We start from the raw sequence: 23,758 nt of genomic DNA, 5'->3' as shown, positions 1-23,758 counted from the left end.
CGCACAGAAATGTTAAAAGTAATTAAAACATCCCATGTGTACTGGGTGTACCATTAAAATTAATCAATTTTAGTAACATCAAGCAGGCCTATTCGTTACTGTTAACAAATAAAATGTTATTCTTATAGTAAAACTGTTTACAAATATGAAATCCATTTGCTTATTCACTTTAATCAGGTTATGTTGAGGACAGTCTCAATACTAAGACAGTGCAACCACGCTGTTTGACTATCTCCTCCTTTTGTTTTTATTAAACCATGTTATGTACAGTACACTTTGTCAGGTAAGATGACCTACAAATTGTAGGAAATTTTAATAATATCCATATAATATAGTCATATTTTATATAATGACACTTCCAAATACAGAGATCATTGAAATTCTAAAGAAATGACTCGTACATTTAGCCTACAACACCACATGATGGACAAAGTCATTCTACAACACTGCATCAGGGACAGGGTCACTTCCAGTAGCATGGTAACCAGCAAACCAGTAATTTTTAACTGTGTCGCAACATCTTAATCTGAAAAAAAACACTACAATGGGTACAGGGAAGACAGCAATTCATTTAGTTAAAAAAAATTATGCAAGGAGAGAGACAACACATGTCTCCATTAAAAAATTTGGGCAGGCCGTATTAGTGACACACCCACGTAGGGCTGTGGTGGACGGTATGGGGTTTGATGAAGAAGTTGGTTGTGAAATGAAAGACAGTTAACTATAAGAGAATTTTATTAATTAAAGGATGAAGGTATGAGAAGTAACAAATGTATGGTTTATTACCTTGTAATTTCATTTACTTAATTTGTGTGGATGATTATGTGGAGCTTCAATTCTCCACTGACTGAATCTGAGAGCGGCAGAAAAAAACAGATCACGGACTTCAAGATTGTTCACCCACCTCAAAAAGGAAGGGCAGTGAAGAATGCAGAGAATCCAAGGAGGAGAAGAAGAAAGATCTTGAGAAATTCGCGCAATTGTTTTAAATGCCAGAAACAAAAGAATTTTATCAAGATATCAAAATAAGTGTATGTATCACTTTGTATTTATGAAATATGGTGTTGATTTATTCACTCACTTTGTGTTTCTACGAATGTTTATTAATTCATTAATTTAATATACAGTATACGTGCATAGACACAGTGCGATCGAGAAGTCTCTTCACAGTGCTTGTGTAACTGAGAATCCACTAGGCAGAGAATTCAAGTGGCAGCACTGGCTGCTGAGCATACGATGACTGGGAGTGTGCTGCCAGGCAGCCAATCACGTTGCAGTTCGGCTGCATTTGAACACGTTTACACATGAGAGTCATTCTGTTTGGCTCTTTGGAGCTAGTTCCTCACAATGCAGAACGCTCCCAAATCATCCATGTGTGTGTGTTTTTTTCTTCTGTTTGAACAGACATTGCTGGATTATTTATGAACATTATAACAGTGAGTGTGCACATAGTGAGAACATTGTAGTGCTTTTGTTTATACTAGATTTCACACTTTCTCACCATACCTAATTTTACAGACAATTTAAAAGTGCAATATCCATACTTGAAAGAATTTGATCGAATTAACTCTAAAGTGGAGTGTACTATATGCAGATCAGTGTTTAGCATCAGTCACGGAGATAGGTCAGATATTGTGGACCGTGTTAAAAGTAAGAAACACAAAACTGCAGAATCAGCGAAATGCTCAAGCCAGGTACATTGCCTACAGTCTTTAAGTTCAAATCTATAGGTAGCCAAGAAAAAGAATTGACTGCCCAAGAAGCGACTTTTGTGTTTCACACAATAAAACACAACCAGAGTTTCAAGTCCATGGACAGTACATCTAATCTACTGGATAAAAATTTTACTTGTAGTCAGACGAAATGTAAAGCTGTAGTGGTAAATGTTTCAACACAACATGTCGAGAAGGAAATAATTCAAGATTTGGAAGATTCGCCTTTTTGTGTATTCTCAATTAACACTTCAAATCATATTGACAAAAAAAAATGGCGCCTATTATTGTTAGATATTGCAAAATTCCAAATTTTGAAATAAAAAATTAAATACTGGAATTTAGTAATATTCCTGGAGAAACTTCAGATATTCTGGTTGAACATATCATGAAAATTGTTGACAGACATGGCATTTCCGATAAAATAATAGGAATATCTGCTGACAACACAAACACCAATTTTGGTGGTTTAAAGAGAAAAGAGAAAAACAATTAGTATTATAAATTACAAGGAAAGCTGGGTAGACAAATATATGGACTAGACTGTGCAGCACGGACTGCAGTAGATATTCAACAAACTGTTTATTGTTCACGTTGAAAATTTAAAATCATTCTGTGAATTTGCAAAGATAGAATATGAAACCAGATGGTTTTCTTTGGAGTCTGCTTTGAATCATTTGATAGAAATGTATAAACCTCTCAGATCTTACTTAAGCCTGGATAAATGTCCAGGCATGCTGTATGATTTTTTTAAGCAAAAGAGAGAGCTTTTCCTACCTGATTTTCTTATAAAGCCAGATTAGAATGTTTTCTGAAGCTGTCTTAAAAATTGAACGTGATGACACTTCAGCTGTTGAAGTGAAGAAGAAAACTGACAATCTTTTGTTGAAGCTCAGGGCAAGACAAGAAAAAGGCTTTATAAACAGTGAAATACTTGAAGTACTAAGTCTACAAGGAGGCGGCTTTTGTTTGTGGTAAGTTCGACAAGAGAAAACATATTCCTTGTAGATTCACAAAAAATATTTATGCACTCCTATTCACTGATGAAGCATGCAACATAATAAGCCTCATCATATGTCTGTGCTATGAGCTTCCTTCAAGATGGCGATTATCCTTAGTAACAATGCAAGATGCCAGAAGACATTTAGTTTCATGATTGTATGCAGTCAGAAAATTCCAAAACCTTTTGACTGGTACTGCATTAACTATATATAGAAAAACAATTTATATGTGAAGTGTGCAGATACACCAGTTGTCTCATCTGCAATCGTAGCTACATAAACTGCATTTTTTATCTCCACGGAAATTTCTTTCCGACATACTTCTAAACACTGCATTGTATTGTCTTTGATGTCCCTTTAAAAACTGTAGCTTTTTCCAGGTGCAATTTCAAACTGCTATCAAGTTCTGTACTAAAGTTAATTAAGGCACGAAATATTCCTAGATTGGAAGATGTTTCACTTTCATCATGGCCCCTGAGGGCTAATTCTAAAGAACCACAAAATCGTATACAATTTATTATAATATTCAAAATGTGCCTGTTATTACTTTTTGATCGTGTAGTTCAATTGCTGTTCTTCTGTAACCAGAATCTAATTTGCTAAGGGTCTTATATTCATATTTTTATGATAATAGAATGCAATTCTATAGGAGTAATTTTTTACTAAGGCTTAAAGAAATTTAATCTTTATTTATATCTTTGAAGGGTATTAGTTTAAAATTAACTTAAAGCCTTTATAAGATATTTATTATTAATGTACATAATATTAAACCAGCAATATTAGCATTAATAAACACGGAAAACAAAACAGAGAATTTCCTTCACTGTAGCCACAAATCCCATAATTTTTCTTACATATCAGAGTTCAATTTTCTCAAAAAGTTCCTACTCTTGCTTTTAATTTCCTGGCATATGTTTAATGAAGGTGTAGGCCTTCCCAACCTTCTTCATTTCTAATTTTTTCTCCAATCTTAAGGAGGAAAACTTGTTGAGATCAGGGATGCTACATTGTTCATATTCAGTTTAACTTACTGCAATAAAAATATGCTACAATGACATATTTACCTTAATTTTACAATATGCTTCCTGATGCCACAACCACTTTCAATACAATTAGAGAAAATCACATACATTCATTCCACAACTACGATCATGAAAAGCAGCTTAGCACAGAAATCATCAGAATGCTACGAATCATTTTCGTCAGAAATTCAAATGCAGCTCTTGTTAAGCTGTCAGGAGATAGCAGCACGTATTATTCTCAGAACTCCTGGTACTTTAAAGCAAAAGACATGTTCCTAAAATATATGTACTTTGCCGTGCCATGTCCATGTTGATTTAGAAAATAACAAGTGAAATATGTGACCGTTCATTGCACAAGCCGAATAAATAAATTTTTCGTATTTATTACTTCGAATAAATGTCCGGTTAGCGATGGCAAACTGACGGCCTACAACCTGATTTATTCTGGCCCCTGGGACTCAAAATCATGATTTTACTACTGTACCAACATAGTATTCAGTTTTATCAGGATGCTTCAAAAGTTTATAGTGTTTTACAGTAGAATGTATACATTCTCACTGTGTTGGATTTTCTCTTTAAAGTTTCAACCTTTCTTTTAATAACACTGGACTTGTCTTGAAGTTCCAGAAAAGATTAAAATATGCCCCCTGCAGCTCTACTCCACGGGTGCTGACACTGAACAAGAGACCAAAGTGGTTAAGAAGGAAGGATTTATGATATGCCCAAAATATAGTGACCACTCCCTGAAAGCTGGCTTGAGGGGGAAGGGATATTTACTTACTTACTTAGGATCGTATTCATAGACGAGACTTTGGACCAAAGTTAACTTTGGAAAGTACAAAGTCACCATTTTCCTATTCACAGTCGACACTTTGACAAAAGTAAACTTCAATCATGACTACTTCGAAGTCGATGAAAATCTAAACTTTGACTTTCGTTCATGGACACAAGGAAAATGGCTGATATTTGGAAAATTGTTGAATTTGCCGAGAATACTGAGAACATCCAGGAGCTTATTAAAGCTGCTCATGTTCCTTAGCGTATTATTAGATACAGATAATAAATTCAAATCAAGGTACAGATTTGATAAACGGACAGTATTAGATATCCTCGTCATGATTCAACATTCATTGATGAATACAGAGTGAATCAAAAGTCTGGAACCACATAAATATCTTCTATCTGCTTGATTTTCGATTACTATTGGTGTTACCAGTATTTGTAAGACCAAATGCTCTACCAGTGACACATTCGATTCTAGTCCTTAGCTATCTCAAAAGCCGCCATTTTGAATGCAACTTTGAAATTTTAAATGAAAAGGGGGTCATGTAGGTAATCAAAATCATGTGAAATTTTCTGAGAAAAACAATGGTGCAATCCATTTTGAGATATCTATAATCGTTTTCAAGTTATTTGAAGATAACTGTAATAATGACACAAACGTTAGTTACTGCATCTACAGATATTTTGTAGCATGGTACAGTACTAAGGAGGCTTTGGAAAAGGTGTTTTTATGCAATTCTGGTAATTAACTTTTCCTGCTTTACTGTTTGGTTAACCTGTGACAGTTTCAATGCATTGTGTTTATTTGAAGCTCTCCTATAACAAATTTCTTGATTTTCGTGATGACATTATCCAAAGAGGAAAGAATTGATATCATTCTTCATTCTGGTAGGTTAAGCCACAGCAATGTTGCAGCAGACTGGAAGAACAGTTCCCTGGACATTGGATTGGTCGACGTGGACCAGTAGAATGGCTGGCTAGGTCTCCAGATTTAACACCCCTTGATTTTTTCTTTTGGGGTTACATAAAGAGCTTGATATATGAAGAGAAAATTGAGAATGAGGATAGAACATTTTGTAGCATTTCTGGGGTGACTTTAGCACTTTAGTGACTTTTAACCTATTCTTTTTTGTTGTTGGAAACTCTCGGAGGAAGAAGACATGAGACTGAAATTATTGAAGCGCTGACTTCAGAGTTCGACCAACAACTTTTCAGCATTTTGAAAGCTTTTGCCTTTACATCTCTTTATTCAATAATCCTGTGTAGTGTGGTGTTGAATCTCAGCCAGGTCATCTGCAACTGTGAACTTCAAAGTGATCCATTTATCAACACATCCCAGGTTACTGGAGTTGATTTTTGAAAGCTGCTCTGACCAAAATGTTTTCCTTTTTTTGTAAACTCCTATACACGCGAAACTGTGTTTCCCTTCACTGAAACTTGTGAAATCTAAGAATAGAAACAGACTTTCGACTGCCATGTTATCACATATTCTTTGAATGGCAATCCCACAATTAGCAGTAGATTTTAAATAATTTCCTGTAATCAGAAACCACACTGTTCTCATTAAACAGCATGATTTAGAAAGATTTCAACTATTTAAGGAAGGACCATAAAAACCATGTTTCTTAACACTTTTGTACTCATTGCTGCACCAAGAGGAATATATTTTTCTATTACTATTTTGTGGTGAGTAATGACACATTTCCAGTTTATTAAATTGCATGCTTTAAACTTGCATTTTTTTTTCTGCATGAATAAAGTCAAACTTGTGGCATGCTGGCCCACACTGGTCTAGTTGGAACTGACACTTTCCCAGTAATTTTAGTTTCTTCTGCAATGACATCTCAATAAAGAAAGTAGACTATGCCTCCACTCCCCTGTCCTTGCATAAGTGGCTCCTACAGACAGTCAGGAATGAAAATTGTAAAATTATAATTTATTTTAAAATAACAACAAAGTCGAGAATTCAGTAAAATTACTGACAATGTACAAACCTGCAACCTGGTTACAGCTCGTTCATACGAATCGTTTGAGACCTTTATTACCATCCTGCTACTTTGCAATCTGGAGACATACTGACTTGAGTGGTATAAGACATTGTGTTATATTCTGTCACATTTTTCTTGCGATATAATCAAGTTTACTGGCTCGCTTCTACTAAATTGTATTCAGTGTCCACATCCACTCGCAGGAGCGGGGCTTTGCCTTTCTTCCTTTCTCTGTGTCCTCGTCCGATACATACTTCTTGTATTCTGATTTGGAATATTTCGACATTTCGATTTTAGTTACTTATTTTTTCTGGATTGTCACTTGAGATGCTAATGATTTAGCGTTTTCTTGTTAACAATGTTCTGCCACAGTGCAGTCTGGAGATACATGTTAAAAATGTTACTCAGGATGACTACTGTGATGAAATATCAGTTGGCTTAAAGAAAATACAGAACAAAGAAGAGACACCAGCACATTTCACTGTAAATCTAGTCAGAAATCTAGCCCAATGGGCTCGCGTTTTTGTGATTACTGCATCTGAGTTGTGCTACTAATTTCTTCCAGATGATTCTAGTTTTCTAACAATGGGTAACCTAGGAGCGAACAAGAAAACTCTTTGGCTGTCAGAAAATCTGATGAAAATTACCTGAACGTAGACTTTTTTCATTCATAAAGAACAAAGCATGATCTGCCCTAGTGTGTTCTTTGTAGTGACCAACTAGTTAACAGAAGTCTCAAACCCTCCAAATTGAAACGAAGTTTCCCAACAATGCATTTCAATTTAAAGGAAAGGTATTTCTGTGCTTCACAATCTGCGATAAAGATGTATTTTCTTATTTTGTATAGTAGACTACTGCAAAGTTTTTGTATTGTAGGCAACAAATTCATTTTACCCTCTGCTACTGCTACATATGGAGGTGTGAGGTAACATCGCTATTAAGATGTAATGCTGCAAAGCCAAGGTCACAGGTTCGATTCCCGATGTCAGGGCTGATTTTACTACTGTTACAAACAGTGACACAACTGATGAAAACTAGCTAATCAGGTGAAATCAGTTCCTATTTCTGACAATCACTGTAAGACAAGTTTGACGGAAATACTGATATTGCCAATGAAGCAATAATACTTGCTGCATATTTAAGATATTTTATAATGATCATATTCACAATGAGAAGTGATATTTTCGATGTCTGAACTTTTACACAACTCTCAAAACAGAGTAGTAGGAGCAGATGTGTTGGCATATTTACATCATTTCACACATCAGGGAAGCACGGAACAGTTTTGTACAAACTGAATTTTATCAAGGCCAATACACTGAATTTACTATTACTTGGTATACTGTATTCGGAAATAGGTCCTTTATATAAAGCTTTATTTCTGCACAACAAAATTCACAGTCTTTCAAGAGAAAGAGTTCTTGCCTGACACATTTAACTTGCTTAATGAGCTAAGTTTGTCATTTAAGGTGATGACTTCCCTTTCTGATCTCTCTAAGAAAACTATTAGCTACTATTATCATTAGCAACAAGGATTAAAGTATGTGATATTATATACAAGTGCAATTAAACAGCATCAGAACTGTTCCAAAAATCAGTCATATTTCCTGAATACATAAGGAAAGGTCCTGGGTGAATTGGAAATCAATTTTCAGTGAATGTGGAAAATGTAAATCTTAACACCGAACTACAGGACCAGTTGGTCGGAACTTTCGAACTTTCATGTAATACATTAAAATAATATCTCCATTAATATTCCTCGAAATGTTGTAGTTAAATTTAAATTTAAGTTCATTCATTGTTTGTAAGAGGCCATTTTCAATATATTAACATTCCCAATGACCTACTTATGACTACTGAAATAAAATCCAAGAAATGCACTTCGCTGGACAACAACATGTTTGTGGCAGATTCCAGTCCAGCGCAAGACACTCACTTGCCGTGCAATCCTGCTTCTTCCATCAGTCGTCTGAACTCCTCTTTGCGCTCCCTCATCTTATTCCTCTTTTCCCTGCGCTCCTCCTCGGCCCGTTCCTTCACGTATTTCTCGAACACCTGTTTCCTCTCCTTGGACGTCAGGAGCAAGTACCTTGGGTCGAACACTATCTTATGCAGTTCCTTCTCCCACGTGCTGAACGCAGAAACCTGTGCAAATAATATGACAGAGATTATTAGCAACCGATCAGGCACACCACGTGAACGGACGCCGTGCATCTCGGCATACCTCCTTCTCCGCCAACATTTCCTTGAATGACTTGATGCGTATCTCGAGAGGGACGATGGCCCTCTCCCTGGCAGCTCGCACCTCCGCCTCGATAGCCGCCTCCTTGCCGATGTCGATCTGCTTCTTGTCAGGCTTAAGTTGCTCCTTTGCCTCTTCTGAAATCAATAAATGCTGCATTCACTACCGCTTCAGCATCACATTTCAACAATTATGCTGACTGTGTTGCACACCTTTGGCCGGCTGGTCATCCTTCTTGCTCTTCTTGGAAGGGGTGGGGTGGTCGTCATCACTGCTGTCATTACTGGCACCCGACCGTTTGATAACCCCAGAGGAGTTGTTGCTGTTCCCAGATGGGGTCTGCGCCGTACTTGGTGCATCTGGAGGACTGGCCACCATCTTGTCTACATCTGCACGTCCCACCAGATCTTCTGGTCGCTCCCAAACTGACGTGCGCGATGACGGATTGTAGAAAAAGACGCGACCATCTCCAGTCCATACGACACACCTGCAATGTTATGTTACATTTCTCAATTCAATTCAATACAAACTACTATTTCAGGTTTGTAGCACAAACAACCTTGACTATTTTTCTCAGTCCCCTTCACACTATCTTTCAACAACAATAGGCATGCTTTGTGACTGAACGATGATCTCGTAACAACACCAGAACAAGTCAAATCTCACCACGGTGTGCCGGGCACAGGGGTGCTGGACACAGGTCTAGATTTGTCCTGTGCCTTCTGCAATTCTTTGGCCCGTTCCTCCTCCTCCTCTTCGCGCTTCTTTTTTGCTTCTTCTTCTTCCACTGCCATCTTCTCATCTTTCTCATGATCGCTCTCAGGCTCTGCTGTTGCGTCACCGTTGGTTACAGATGCTTCAACACTTGCCGCCTGGCTTGCAGGCTCCGTCTCTCCATCTGAGGACTCCTTGGGACTAGAGGCGGCAGTGGCTGCTGCTGCTGCTGCTGCTGTCGTTGCAGTGCTTGGCACTGTTGACACTCCCTGTGCAGCAGCGAGTTTGGCTGCTGTGGACAAATACCAAGCAGCACGTCTCACAACTGAAATCTTAAATTACAGACACAATCAAATAAGAGAACACAAACAACCCTTACTTTCTAGATCTTTTAGCGGCTGCGGTTTCTCCCACACGGATTCTCCAGCTTTGGCATTGTAATAATATGAACGGCCATCAGGCGCCTTATGCTCTGTCCACTCAGCAGCCCTCGCAAGAATCTCTGGATCAATCTGTAATTGAGAACCACACTGCATTGCAACTTTGGACGGACTACAGAATGTTAATAATATAGTTCAACTAACGTAAATGACCTTTTTGTAGATATGAAGTATCTCTTCTTAGCCATCAATATACTGTAATTTGATTACTTATTTATTTATTTATTCATTCATTCTTCGAACATTGAAGTTATTATTTATTTCTTTATTACAGACTCTAGTTTATCGTCTGACGAGGTTATGTGTTCTGTAGTCATTCTTTTATTTTCTATAAAATCAATGCAGTTGTGCACTATTTGTAATAACAAATAGGCATTTTTATCTTTCACACTGAAACTTCTGTTCCTGCTTTCTTTCTGGTTCAGATTAGTCTATATTCATTGCAAATTTTGGCAACAATAAAAGCAATGCCTCACATCAGTCTAGCAGCCAATGTTAACTTTTTATTAATTCACGTCATATTGCATCACTTGTGAAATTCAAAGATGCTTGGTTAACGATCTAATAACTAGTGGCCCACTAAATGTCTCTTCTGCAGCCCGACAATCCATTAACTTTAGAGATCCACTAACTAATCTATACTAATAATAAATCTGTAACCAAAATTTTTCTGGTAATTTTCGCTTTTCCAAAAATAATTGGTGTTAACATGTATAATTAACCATCCTGAGACCGAAAATTGCTTTTTTGAAATTTTTGTTTGCCTGTCTGTCTGGATGTTTGTTACCTTTTCACGCGATAGTGGCTGAACAGATTTATATGAAAACTGAAATATAAATTAAGTTCGTTCTAATTTAGATTTTAGGCTATATGTCATCCAAAATAATTTAAAAGGGGGGTTATAAGGGGGCCTGAATTAAAAAAATAGAAATATCTCGCTTATTATTGATTTTTCTGGTCGGTCTAGGCCCTTCACGGGCTGTTTCGCCACGGATTATTATTATTATCATTATTATGAACAATATTACATAACAAAAGTTTCTTTAAAAACGATTTCCGATAAGTTTTATTCTATGAAAATTTTTTTTTAGGACTGATATTACTATGATGTACCGAAGTACAGGAATTCTGCATTACCATATGGCGAGATATGTATGTTTTAAAATAACAATGCCTTTATATCATTGCCACCTCAGATTAATATATGAGTAATAAATATAAAACAAATGACTCTACATTTATTTAAGGTGGCCTTGGACGACAATCGGATTAATATTTATTATCTTTACATATATTATCTTCCCATCTACGTCTCGGCCTCCCCAAAGATTTTTCTCCCTCCGGCCTCCCAACTAACACACTATATGCATTTCTGGATTCGCCCATACGTGCTACATGCCCTGCCCATCTCAAACGTCTGGATTTAATGTTCCTCATTATGTCAGGTGAAGAATACAATGCATGCAGTTCTGTGTTGTGTAACTTTCTCCATTGTCCTGTAACTTCATTCCTCTTAGCCCCAAATATTTTCCTAAGCACCTTATTCTCAAACACCCGTAACCTATGTTCCTCTCTCAAAGTGAGAGTCCAAGTTTCACAACCATACAGAACAACCGGTAATATAACTGTTTTATAAATTCTAACTTTCAGACTTTTTGACAGGAGACTGGATGATAAAAGCTTCTCAACCAAATAATAACAGGCATTTCGCACATTTATTCTGTATTTAATTTCCGCCTGATAATCATTTATATTTGTTACTGTTGCTCCCAGGTATTTGAATTTTTCCACCTCTTCAAAGGATAAATTTCCAATTTTTATATTTCCATTTCGTACAATATTCTGGTCACAAGACATAATCATATACTTTGTCTTTTCGGGATTTACTTCCAAACTTATCTCTCTACTTACTACATGTAACAGCATGATCGATCAACGGATGTTGCGTCAACATTTGTTGAGACTATAAATTAGGAATGCCTATAACATTGACATCAACGTGAAGTTTCGATTTTATAAACTTCCTTCCATCTGACTGTAGATAATTATTTGAAGAGAAGTAATATAATGATAATGAGATACTAAGGTTATTGTTATGAACTTAACACTACTTGTATTAAACTTGCAGTATATGTGGAAATCAAACAGTGGTTTTCTTCCTGCTCAAAAGGAAGTAATGCCATTGTTTAAAACTTCTGTCGCACGTAATTTTGACGTATAATGGATAAACAATTGATCCTCACTACTTTTCCCGCCAAGAGAGCACCTTCTTCTTCTAGCTATGCCTCCGTCTTTCAGTTGCTGACTATAGTAGTTGTGACAGCAGGTTGCAACTTACACGCTTGGCCAACTTATTATGAGATATAATTATTTGGAAGTGTACGTCAGATTTACGTATCAATAGCATTAATAGAAAAATGTTTGTCAGTGCAGTTTATTTATTCCCTTAAGTGTGTTTTATCTAACAAAGTAACACTGGATGAAAACTTACGTGGTGATCGACACTACTCTGCAGATCATAAATGAAAGTTCAGATGATGATGCTGAGGCAATGTAGAGATTGAATATGAAACTTCTGACAATGATAAGGATCTAAGATACAGTAGGAGAGATTGAGAATCACGTAGGAAGCAAGCGAATGGAGAAAGAAGGCAAAAAACAAGAAAACAGGAAGAAAAGGAAAGGAGACGGAAAGGAGAAGTAAAGGAGGAGGAGGAGTAGGACGAGGAGGGGAGAAGGGGAGAGGAGAGTGGATGGAGGAGAGGGGAGGGAGGAGGGGAGATGATAGGGGTGGAGAGAGGAGAAGGGAGGGGAGCAGAGAGGGGATGAGAATAGGGGAGGGGAGCAGAGGGGAGTGGAGAGGGGATGAGAAGAGGGGAGGGGAGATAAGGGGGAGGGGAGAGGAGTTACATAACGCAGAACTACACGCATTGTATTCTTCACCTAACATAATTAGGAACATTAAATCCAGATGTTTGGAATGGCAGCGCACGTATGGGTTAATCTAGAAATGCATATAGTGTTAGTTGGAAGACCTGAAGGGAAAAGACCTTGAGGGAGGCAGACGTAGATGGGAGGATAATATTAAAATGGATCTGAGGGAGGTGGGATATGATGGTAGAGACTGGATTAATCTTATTCAGGATAGGGACCGATAGTGGGCTTATATGAGGGCAGCAATGAACCTCTGGGTTCCTTAAAAGCCATTTGTAAGTAAGTGATATAGCTATTTATATGTGTGATTCTCTTCAGTATTGTCTGGAAGAAGCGCAAAAATTATAATGCCTAAGGGAAGACCAAAAGGTATTACTTCCTGATAAAATAAGAGGCCTGCAAAATGTTGTAGTGTCCCGATCACTTCAGCAAGATCTCTTGGCAGGATAAAATGATTCTACCCTCTACATTCCAAGGTAGTTCACGAAACATGCAGCAGCATACCAAGACGCTATGTCTATTGTTGGAAAGCATGGCAAATCTGATGTTTTCATAACTCTAACCTACAATCCGCAACGACCTGAAATAGCTATTGCTTCACTCCCACATGTAAAACCGACTGGTCATCCTGACATTGTTACTTGCGTTTTCGCATTGGAACTCAAGAACTGAAGATGTATAGGTTAAATAAAAAGTATTTAGCATGAAGAAAACCATTCAGAGGGATATGCCTATGTTTCATTATTATGGAAGCAAATAACTTCCAAAAGTCTGGTATTCTCAGTGGAAATAAATTTGAAAAAATTTAATTTGAACTTCTAATGAACTTAGTTAGCAGCATTTGCTGCACAAGTCACTAGTCATTCTATATTGTTCTGTCATAAAATATTTTTGTAATACCGTATTTTATTTATGTTGTCTCTAACAAAGTTACCATAAAATTCAATGTTTATCATAAACAGCTGACTGATTGGTGTGTGCATTTCAGTACTCATTATGGCCGGCAGAGTGTGATAGTTGTCACGAACGTCGATCATAATACACAACCTCTAAACGTTCAGTAGAAGTTCAACATATCCATGAATGCAACGTAACATAACGCAAACGAACGCTCATCGTAATCCCAGCCTTAGAAGTCCACAACAGTGTGAGTAATTGGCCATACCACAGAGCAGAGAAGCAATAATATGAATTTGAAGTTGTGATAGAACAATGTGTATTTTCCAGGAATTGTAACTGAAATTGTAAGTGGGGATTGCTTATGGCTGGAGTCATGGTGAAACATATTAAGTTATGGACTTGGCCCCAAAGTAAAGATGAGATGTATTACAGGAAAGACAGAAGTTAACTGCAATATGACAATGTAATATGAGTTCCCATAATCCCTAACGTGAGTTATCAAATTATTATTATTAGTAATTTTTAAAATAGGTTTTGAAAATATTTATATAATTATGCTGAAGGACTTGTCAAGTTTCTCAAATCACGTATAAAAACTTGACTACATCAGGGTTTAACACAAAGCAGACTTTTGTATTTTCTCTTTATCATGTTGGTAACGTTGTTTCCAATGGTGCTCAAGATTTAAGCTTAATGATTCACAAGATGCAACAAGCCTGTTTCTCTGACATGTAATGTGAATTACCAACAACAATAATCTACTTTGTTACCCATATAGAGTGGAAGTGATGTATGATATTGAGGGGAACTACAGAATACATATGAATCACAATATTCAGAAACCCCACATGTCCATTTTTTTACGAAATTCAGTTATATATGATTTTGTATTCTAAACTCGTGAAACCCCACATATATTCCCATCAACATTTATTTTAGCTAAAGTGTTAGGAAAAAAATAATGAGCACAAATCTAGGACCTGAGATATTTTTTGTATCTCCTGAAAAGTTTAGTTTTCTAGACATGTGGGGTTTCTCAATATTCCGGTTCATATATTAAAATAAATAAATAAATAAATAAATAAATAACTATTAACTGGATGGTTCATTAGAAAATTAGACCGAAAGTCTGCATAGTTTGCCACCTACAAAAACACATACACACTGCCTGAATAGCAGCATTCCATCCCTTAGTCATTGCAGTAGACATCCTCATGGCAGAGAATAATGATACATATTAATTTTTTATTTAATTTGCAAGAAAATCGTCTATTTTATTTAAAAAGTGCAAAAGGATAAATCATATTATCAGTTTCTGTAATGTTAGGAGCAAAAACTAGAATTATACAGATAGCAGGCTACTTATCGAATAAAACAGTGTTAATATTTAGAGAAAAATTGATTTTTTCCGAGAAAAGTATTCATTTGGGACTAACATCGCACTGAAATTTTTTGTTGTATGCTATCCAAGGAACAAGCTGTTAAAATGAGTAGTTCTGTTACTTTGACCATGTAATTGCTGTACTCTACTTTAGTAATATGTCATGCAAGTTCTGTGGCAACCCAACAAATCTCGATCATCATCTCACCTCATCGCGGGTGTAACTTACCACCCTACTATGGTGCACCCTGGACAACGACTGTTGGTAAATGGTAAATTGGTCTACACAATTGGCTTCATAAACTGTAGGCGAATGACGAACAGTCAAGCACCCGCCACTAGTGTTAACACAGTCACTTACTTGCAAGGCATCGTCCCCGGGTCCCTGTGTTGAACCTGTGGCTTGGCCTGCTGCTATAGGAGGCGCTGAAATAGTGGATGGCTGCTGTTGGGGCGGTGGCTGCTGCTGAGGTGGTGGCTGCTGCTGGGGTGGTGGCTGCTGCTGCTGTTGCTGTTGCTGCTGAGGTGGTTGCTGTTGTTGCTGCTGCTGCTGAGGTGGTTGCTGTTGCTGCATCCCCATGGCTTGGGGGGGCATGCCCCACGGTCCACCAGGGGGAGCCATGCCTCCATACCCTCCTGCACCATATCCTCCAGGAAATCCTGGTGGTGGCATCCCAAAAGGAGGAGGACCTCCGAAATGTGGTGGAGGACCCCCAAAAGGTGGCATGCCTGGTGGGGGTCCCTGCATCATGCCAGGAGGGGGCTGCATAGTGTTGGGCATGCCTCCTGGAAACCAAGTTTTCCAATGCTAATAAACCATTATGTTTATCAGATGAACGAATTGTGGGAGAGAGTTCGAAATAAATGCCGCTGCTTGAGTGATGATTCCAATACTCTCGAACACTGGCATCCCCGTGGTCTTGAGTGTACAAGCTACTTACATATCAATCATATTTTTCAATGCTGTTGCATTAAAGTTTTATGAAAGCTCAAAAGTTACTATCAATCTTCTTAATGCATCCAGCTGTTTGCTGACAACATAAAGTCCACTATAGTCCACTGTAGTCTATTCAGTTGTTGTTTTTCACGAGGAATGAGGGATATTTTGATCGGTGTTCATTATAGATGCCTTTTGCTAGTAGTGAGACTTGGGATGTAGTCAATATATACTGCAGGGCTGTGTCTTCTGCAACTCCTACTGATGATTTTAATTTACTTCTTTTGTGGTTTATGGATGGACAGTATAGAAGAATGTGTTCCAGATCTTCATCCTGATTATTACACCACAGACAAGCAGGATTATCAGAAAGGTGAAATCAGTGTGAGTACAACTGTGTGATAATGTGACCTGTTCTGGGTCCTGTTAAAAATGTTTGAACATGTCTGGGCAAGTTTTTGTACATTTCCAGGTCATTTGGTTTCTTTTGTACGAACTGTAAAATTTTTTCTTTGTCAGAGGAGGGCCAATTGTTGATCCATAGGTTTGTAAAATGAGACTTTACTGAAGCAAAAGCACTGGATAGAGATATCACTTGAAGAGGTCTCGGTTGCAATTATGTTGCCTGTTTTGCAATATTATCGACTTTCTCGTTTCCAGGTAGACCACAATGACTAGGTATCCAATGAAATGTTATTTCCTTTTGGAGTTTTTTTAGTTTACTTAATTGTTTCTGAATTGGAATAATTCTATGTGCATATAGGTTTGGTACATATTTAATTATATGAAATATAGCCCTCTTGGAGTCGGTAAGTATGCAAATAAATTTTTCACAAATTTGAGTAACACACTGAAGAGCAGCATCAATAGCTAGCACTTCAGTGTCAAGACTGGAAGAGGATGAACATGGTATGAAGTAACTTTCTTGATATTTTGGAATATAATACCCTGCTCCTGATGTCCCATTATTAGGATTTAGAGATCCATCTGTATAAATTTGAAGGTGATCCTTATATGTGCTGCAGAGTAGTTCCATGGCATCTAACTTAAGAGTGTATGGAGGATCATTTCTGGAATGATTTCCTGGAATTTGTATGCTATGTTCTGGAATCACAGCATAAAATTAACTTCATGTATTTCTTTTGCACCAAACGATGCCACTTGGAGTAAGGTGTTGTACTGTCTTATATTATTTAAAAAGTGTGTTGATAATGGATGTTGGATGTACTCCTATAAGTAATTTGTTAATTGGTTGTGGGGGCAGAGGGGGCTCTTGAATCTCAAGAGGAACAAAAATTTCGAACAGATCAACATAATCTGTTTGGCTCATTATCCAATTTTTCTGCACTGAATTTTTATTTATTGCATAATTTATACATCTTACCTATTTGAACACAATTCAAATGAGCTTAATCAATATTTGGAATGCTAAGTTAATATACTAATCAATACACTTTCGTTATTCGTTAATTCTCTGAAAGCATTCATTCGGCACTGTTTCCTCTTTCTCGAGATTGGAAAGTTCGAACTCTGTTATCAGTAAGTCGATCAAAGCGTTCGATGCTAGTTTCCCTTGGTCGAGCCAATGAAATGATTGCATTGTTTGTTGTTCGTAAATGTATCTCCCGTTCTTCCTCAGTCTTATTAAATCTTCGAATTTTGTTTTGCCTTTAAATTTCGTTTTCTTTTTTATTATTTTATTATATTTCATTTGTTGTATTCATCCTTATGTTTTCCCTATTAGCTATTTGTACTAACTGAGTTGCTCAAGGTATATTCCAGTCTCTAGATCTGTAATTTACTTTTTTTTTTTTATTAGCCTGTGGTATTATTTTCATTTTGTACAATGTCAACTCTTCTTATGTTGTTATTTTCTGTAGTATGTTAGTATTTTTATTCTTTAACTTTCTGTTAAATTTCACTGCTTGTGTACTCTATGGCCTGGTAGAATGTAAGAGAAGGGCCTATGGCCTTAACTCTGCCAGTATAAATAAATAAATAAATAAATAAATAAATAAATAAATAAATAAATAATAATAATAATAATAATAATAATATTAAATATTTTAAGAAACACAGGAAACAAATATGGGTAAATGATGAGCACAGGAACGTCATTTCTTGACACTTTTTAAAATGATTCAGCTCCATGACAAAATACTAATTTTTACTCCCTATGTATTGTATTTTTTGGCGCAAAAAAAATACTCGTCTTTTAAGACAAAACTTGTAAATATACGATTATGTTCTATGGACAGAAAAAAATTGAAATGTATAAAATAAATATTTTATGTCGAAATCGAAAAAAATCGAAAAAGAGAGGAGAATTGGGAGGACGAATTTAAAAGGTACGCAAAACGCGTCCTTGCAAGAGGTTGGGGGCTGTACGAAACTAAATATGTGAGCTCCAAGCCTGTTGGCCACTAGTCTCACTCCGGGTTAGGCTGCTCCACTGAAGGAGCTCTAAAAAAGTCTGAAGGGGAAAACCGAAAATGGACGTAACCTCTTAGGTACCACATACGTGAGGGGGATGGAAATGTGATCAAGTGATCATGGGACGGGGCGAGGAGGAGATGCTGGTGTTTGCCGTTAGGATGGCAGGTGTTATCTTGCACATTGAAAGGGGCTTAGCCATTTTGCAGTGCAAGTGGAGTCGTGAAGACTCTGTCATCTGTTGTTCGATAACAAGGCAAGTGAAGGCCTTCAGAAGAAGCGCCGTGAAATCTAAATCTGCAATTTGAGAGGTTCCCTGTCCTTTCAAATTGCGACTAATTGAGTGACCTCGTACATTTACTAGACAATTTGGGCCAAATAAAGTTTAAGTAGACCTATACATTACCGTCGATCACTCAAATACGTAATCTGTACTAATAATTAAGTAAAACAATATTTCGACAGTACGTCAACTTTTCTGTGCATAAGGATCTGTTTTAACTTATCTTATAGCTCATTTGTACTCACAAAGTTCTCGAATCACTTAGGAGTTACCGAATGGCATATAGCCTATGTCCTAGAGAAACTACACTTTCCAATGATAAAGGAATTATCCAAATCAGTTAAGTAGGTTCTCAGATTACCTCATACAAACACACAAACACTCTCTCTTCATATATAGTATTGATAAACATTTATATACGCTATTCATAGAATACAATTCCATTTGTTATGCAAGGCTGCCTTAAAACACAAATGCAGAGTCATTTGTTTTCACTTCATTGTATTAGTCTGATTGAGGCGGCACTAACATAAAATGTATTGTTATTTTAAAATTCGTGTATCTGTTAAATATTGTCATATCAAAATTTTGCATAGAATGAAACTTGTCAGAAACAATTTTTGAAGCAACCTGTGTTATACATCATTTTTCTAAAAAATCAATAATAAGCCACTTACCCCTTTTAAAGAAATTATTTTGAATATCATATAGCCTAAAATCTAAGTGGGAACTAACTTATCTTACATACCACTTTTCATAGAAATCAGTTCAGCCATTATCGCGTGAAAAGGTGACAAACAGACATATTTATGGCTTTTACAGAACACGGAGGTTCATTGCTGCCCTCACATAGCCCACCATAGGTCCGGTCCCTATCCTAAGCAAGATTAATCCAGTCCCTACCATCATATCCCATCTCCCTAAATCCATTTTAATATTATCCTCCCATCTACGTTTCGGCCTCCCCAAAGGTCTTATTCGCTCCAGCCTCCCAACTAACATTCTATTTGCATTTTTGGATTCGCCCATACATGCTACATGCTCTGCCCATTTCAAATGTCTGGAGAAATGGATTAATTTTTAAGTAATTAATTCAATTCAAATTAATTCAAAACACAACAAATTGAAGACATCTACATAACCTTCAACAACAAAACATATTAACAACCCCTAGCAACTTTCATCATTAAATGCGCGAGAAATATGTTTTCGAGGTGTCTGACTTCAGACAACCTATAGATCCTAGCAATCGAAGCACCACTAGTTGTCAGGTCTGCCACCAACAATGGCAAATCATAGAAGTGCGTACACTATTTCTTCTATTCGTCCTGGTTGTGATTATGCAATGAGTGCTATTAACATTTTTAAATCTTCTCTTGCTCGAAAATATACTAGAATTAAAGTCTACACAACACTGGAATGGTAGTGAAGTGTGGGCCATGGGAAAATGTGATGAACACCGAATCACTGCCAATGACATAAAGGTTTTAAGAAGAATAGCAGTCACACTAAATTAGACAAGAAAAATATTGACTTTTCATAAGGATTAAAAAACTGGTCAATTTTATGAAAAACACACACTTACAGAACCAAACGGAGATCACATGCTTTTGAAATTTCTGAAAGAATATTTTGCCAAATGCTAAATTACCATCCAGAATCTAAAACAGTGGAATGAGACAATAAAGGTCATTAGGCCTAATACAGGGAAGGCGAAGATTTCAAATAAACCAAAGGTCCCGGGTTCGATACCCGGCTCTGGAACAATTTTTCCCTCGAAATTATTCATTTCAAATAAAGTTCTATTAAGATTTCATCACAAATTACATTTCATGTCTATAATTTCTGGATAAACTGACTTGTAGCTACTAAGTTGTATGAACAAAATTTATTCAATTGCTGTGGTCTGATAGACGGGTGTGCATCAGGGGTGCTAAAAGCATCTAATCTAGAAACTGATGTTGTGCATAACTGCAGCGCTTTGCACTGAGGTGAGGTCACTGTGTTGCAGATAAACTGGACCATCAGTTTGCATATTATGTGACGTGACCTTTGACCTTTCTGACTCTTGATATGTCTTGGCAAATTTATGTATATTTTCAAGACATCTGGTTGCTTTGCTTTGTACGGCATAAAATTTTGTCTTTATCAGAAGAGAGTCAATCATTGATCCAGTAGGTTTGTAAAGCGAGTCCAGTGAAGAAAAGGCACTGAATAAGGTGCCATTCCCAACAGTTTTGGCTATACTTCAATCTCAGATATTTAATAAGTCTAAGCTATCTTTTGATTACTCATTACATCTTACCGCCAGGCGGCTGCTGGCCGCTGTTCCCTTCTGTGTCCGGCTTCTGAGTGGGCGCCGGCTGTGCCTGTGGCGGCACCTGCAGCGGTGCAGGGTTGTTGGGCCCACTGGAGTTCACACCAGCCGCCTGTGCCATCACCTCAACCTGAAAACAAAAATGCAACTGTTAATCGCAGAAAGCACATCATGAATCACCACAATCGTGCAAGGAAGAAGTTCTGTTGTCTCCAATGTCGACATAAATACTCTGTGAGACTTGGGTTCAGATTTCATTTCTTCATGATAAACAGGGGCTGGACTGAAGGTTTATGTGCCATATCATATTTAAGTGATTTCACAAGGACACCTGAGACATGTTTTGTTCCCAATACCAAACAACTATGTCATGCTGCATTGATTTTCTTCATCATGTCCTACATTCAATAATTCAGACTTCCAACTAAACAACTATCCCTGAATGTAATGGTAGTCGTCTCCAAGTGTCTTTAACAGACTTGCATATGGAATTCTTTTTGGCAACATATAATTATAATCTTAAACTCTCATTTGCACCTTGTCTTACTTCATTCCGAAGTAGGACGAAGTGCTCAAGTAGGGTATCAGACATGTTACATTCTTCAGTGATTAGTCCAGTTGTCCTGGCAAAATGTAAACAATGTAAAATGTTTCTTTCTTTTATTAGTTTTGTTCATGATTGTGGTAGATTGTGCCGCTCCTTTTGCACAAAAGCTACACTAAAAGGTGTAGATACGTTATCACTAGGGAGTAGATGTTGACGACCTAAAAATCTATTTAAAATTATCAATACAATGCCCACAAAGTAATGATATGATATGTATGTATGTATGTATGTATGTATGTATGTATGTATGTATGTATGTGTGTATAGTTTGACAACTTCAAGTGAAACCCCGTAAAACACGCCAACTTCTGGAATCTCTCTCTTTCTTTCTTCTCTCTCCCTCGCCCCTCGTCATTCAGTCACCAATCACCACGTAAATATCTGAGAGGGTGGGTGTGGGCATCGCGACCAATAGAAGAACCACTCTCCAGTATTACCACAATAACGGATTCTTCATTTTTGCCTCAACTGTCGGCTAGGAAGGTTCCATTATGCTAGCATTGCAGGCAACTAGTCAACCTTTTAATGCTTTTAGCAGGTTTGACAAACTGTGAGTGGACCTGCAAGTACATAGTGCATGGTGCTCTCTCCCTTCCCCCCGTGCTTTCTCACTTACTCCTCCCCAAGACAGCCAGCGCTCACATAGTAACTCAGGGTTTCAGTTCAATTTGTCAATGTATATGTATGTATTTATTCAACTGCAAATGGGTATATACCCAGTGGCAGTGGTAACTAATTACACTCAATAATGACAATTAATAATAAACACAACTAATAAAAACATTAATAATTAATAATGATAAACACAATAATAATAATAATAATAATAATAATAATAATAATAATAATAATAATAATAATAATAATAACGAGCATTCTAAGTTAAATCAAGCACGATCACTTAAAATAACATTTAAAGTAAATCTAATTTGTATCTTAATCCTAAGTTCGCGCTAAAACCCACGAGTATGATATGTTCATACCTGCACAAGTACCTTTCAGCACTACACTCATTTCGCTGACAACTCACTCACTGCACTGATTCTATCCTGATTTCACTATCACTTCAAAACCATTTCACTGTTCAAATAATTTGCACAGCCACTATGAACTATAGAACTTCACTGACACAACACACTTCTTCACTGATACAACACTTCAATAACAAGATATCAATTACACCCTTTAAGTAGTGTGTATAATATACTACTGTCTATTAGTAAAGTCCTTAAGCCTATTTTTAAATACATTTTTGGTTATTGGTAAAGCCTTTAGTAAGTCTGCAGGTAAAGCATTCCGGTCCCTGATAGTACGATTGAGAAAAGAAAACTTTCCAGTGTCCGTCCTCTATCTTCTTTCCCTCAATTTATATGAGTGGTCGTTCCTTGAAGAGTAATTTGGCGGCTGCAACCTATTTTTTATTTCTCTCCAGGCAGGCTCACCTCTGTATGCTTTGAACATTGCGCATAATCGAATTCGCGTTCTCCTGTCCCTGATTGTGTCCCATTTTAATGGTGAATTATTACGACTTGAGAGCCCGTTTTTTAATCTTTTCCAGTGTCTTAATATGTGCTAATCTGTAAGGATCCCAACATGCAGCACCATATTCCATTACTGGACGAACTAGTGATTTATATGCAATCTCTTTGTATTTATCAGAGCCTTTTCATAGTACCCTCATCACAAAGTGTAACACCCTCCATGCCTTTCCCGCTGTGTCAGTAACATGTTCCCCCCAGCCAAGAACGCTGCTAAATGTTATTCCTGGGTATTTACATTTGTTAACTTCCGGAATGATTTCACCCCCTAACGTATACAATGTGATTATTTTATTTCTTTTTCTTGTAAAGCTGATGGCTTTGCTCTTTAGAGAATTTATTTTCATTTTGTTGGCTATTGCCCAATCATTTATTCTACTGAGGTCATTCTGAAGAAGAGTAGTATCTTCATAACTTTTATTTCCCTGTATACGATACAGTCATCCGCAAATAAGCGAATCCTGGACAAGATGTTAACTGGTAGATCATTTACAAAAGCCAGGAATAGAAGGGGTCCCAAGACACT

General features: G+C 37.1%; 1 protein-coding gene across 3 annotated transcripts in view; it reads right to left on the bottom strand.

The window, feature by feature from the left end:
* LOC138715788 (transcription elongation regulator 1) overlaps window positions 1-23,758 on the bottom strand; it is a 78,044-nt gene that overhangs the window by 23,581 nt on the left and 30,705 nt on the right. For all 3 annotated transcript variants that reach the window (XM_069848859.1, XM_069848860.1, XM_069848861.1), the window contains 7 exons: window positions 21,076-21,217; window positions 15,479-15,903; window positions 9,842-9,974; window positions 9,415-9,754; window positions 8,961-9,235; window positions 8,731-8,885; window positions 8,443-8,651 (listed from right to left, as the gene is read on the bottom strand). In XM_069848859.1, the coding sequence (XP_069704960.1) occupies window positions 8,443-8,651; window positions 8,731-8,885; window positions 8,961-9,235; window positions 9,415-9,754; window positions 9,842-9,974; window positions 15,479-15,903; window positions 21,076-21,217 (1,679 nt within the window). The remainder of the gene's footprint in view (window positions 1-8,442; window positions 8,652-8,730; window positions 8,886-8,960; window positions 9,236-9,414; window positions 9,755-9,841; window positions 9,975-15,478; window positions 15,904-21,075; window positions 21,218-23,758) is intronic.

This window comes from Periplaneta americana, chromosome 15, assembly GCF_040183065.1.
Source record: "Periplaneta americana isolate PAMFEO1 chromosome 15, P.americana_PAMFEO1_priV1, whole genome shotgun sequence".
In the NCBI taxonomy this organism is placed as follows: Eukaryota; Metazoa; Arthropoda; class Insecta; order Blattodea; family Blattidae; genus Periplaneta; species Periplaneta americana.
Note: the sequence above shows the minus strand (reverse complement) of the source record. Positions and strands in the feature narration are given on the sequence as shown.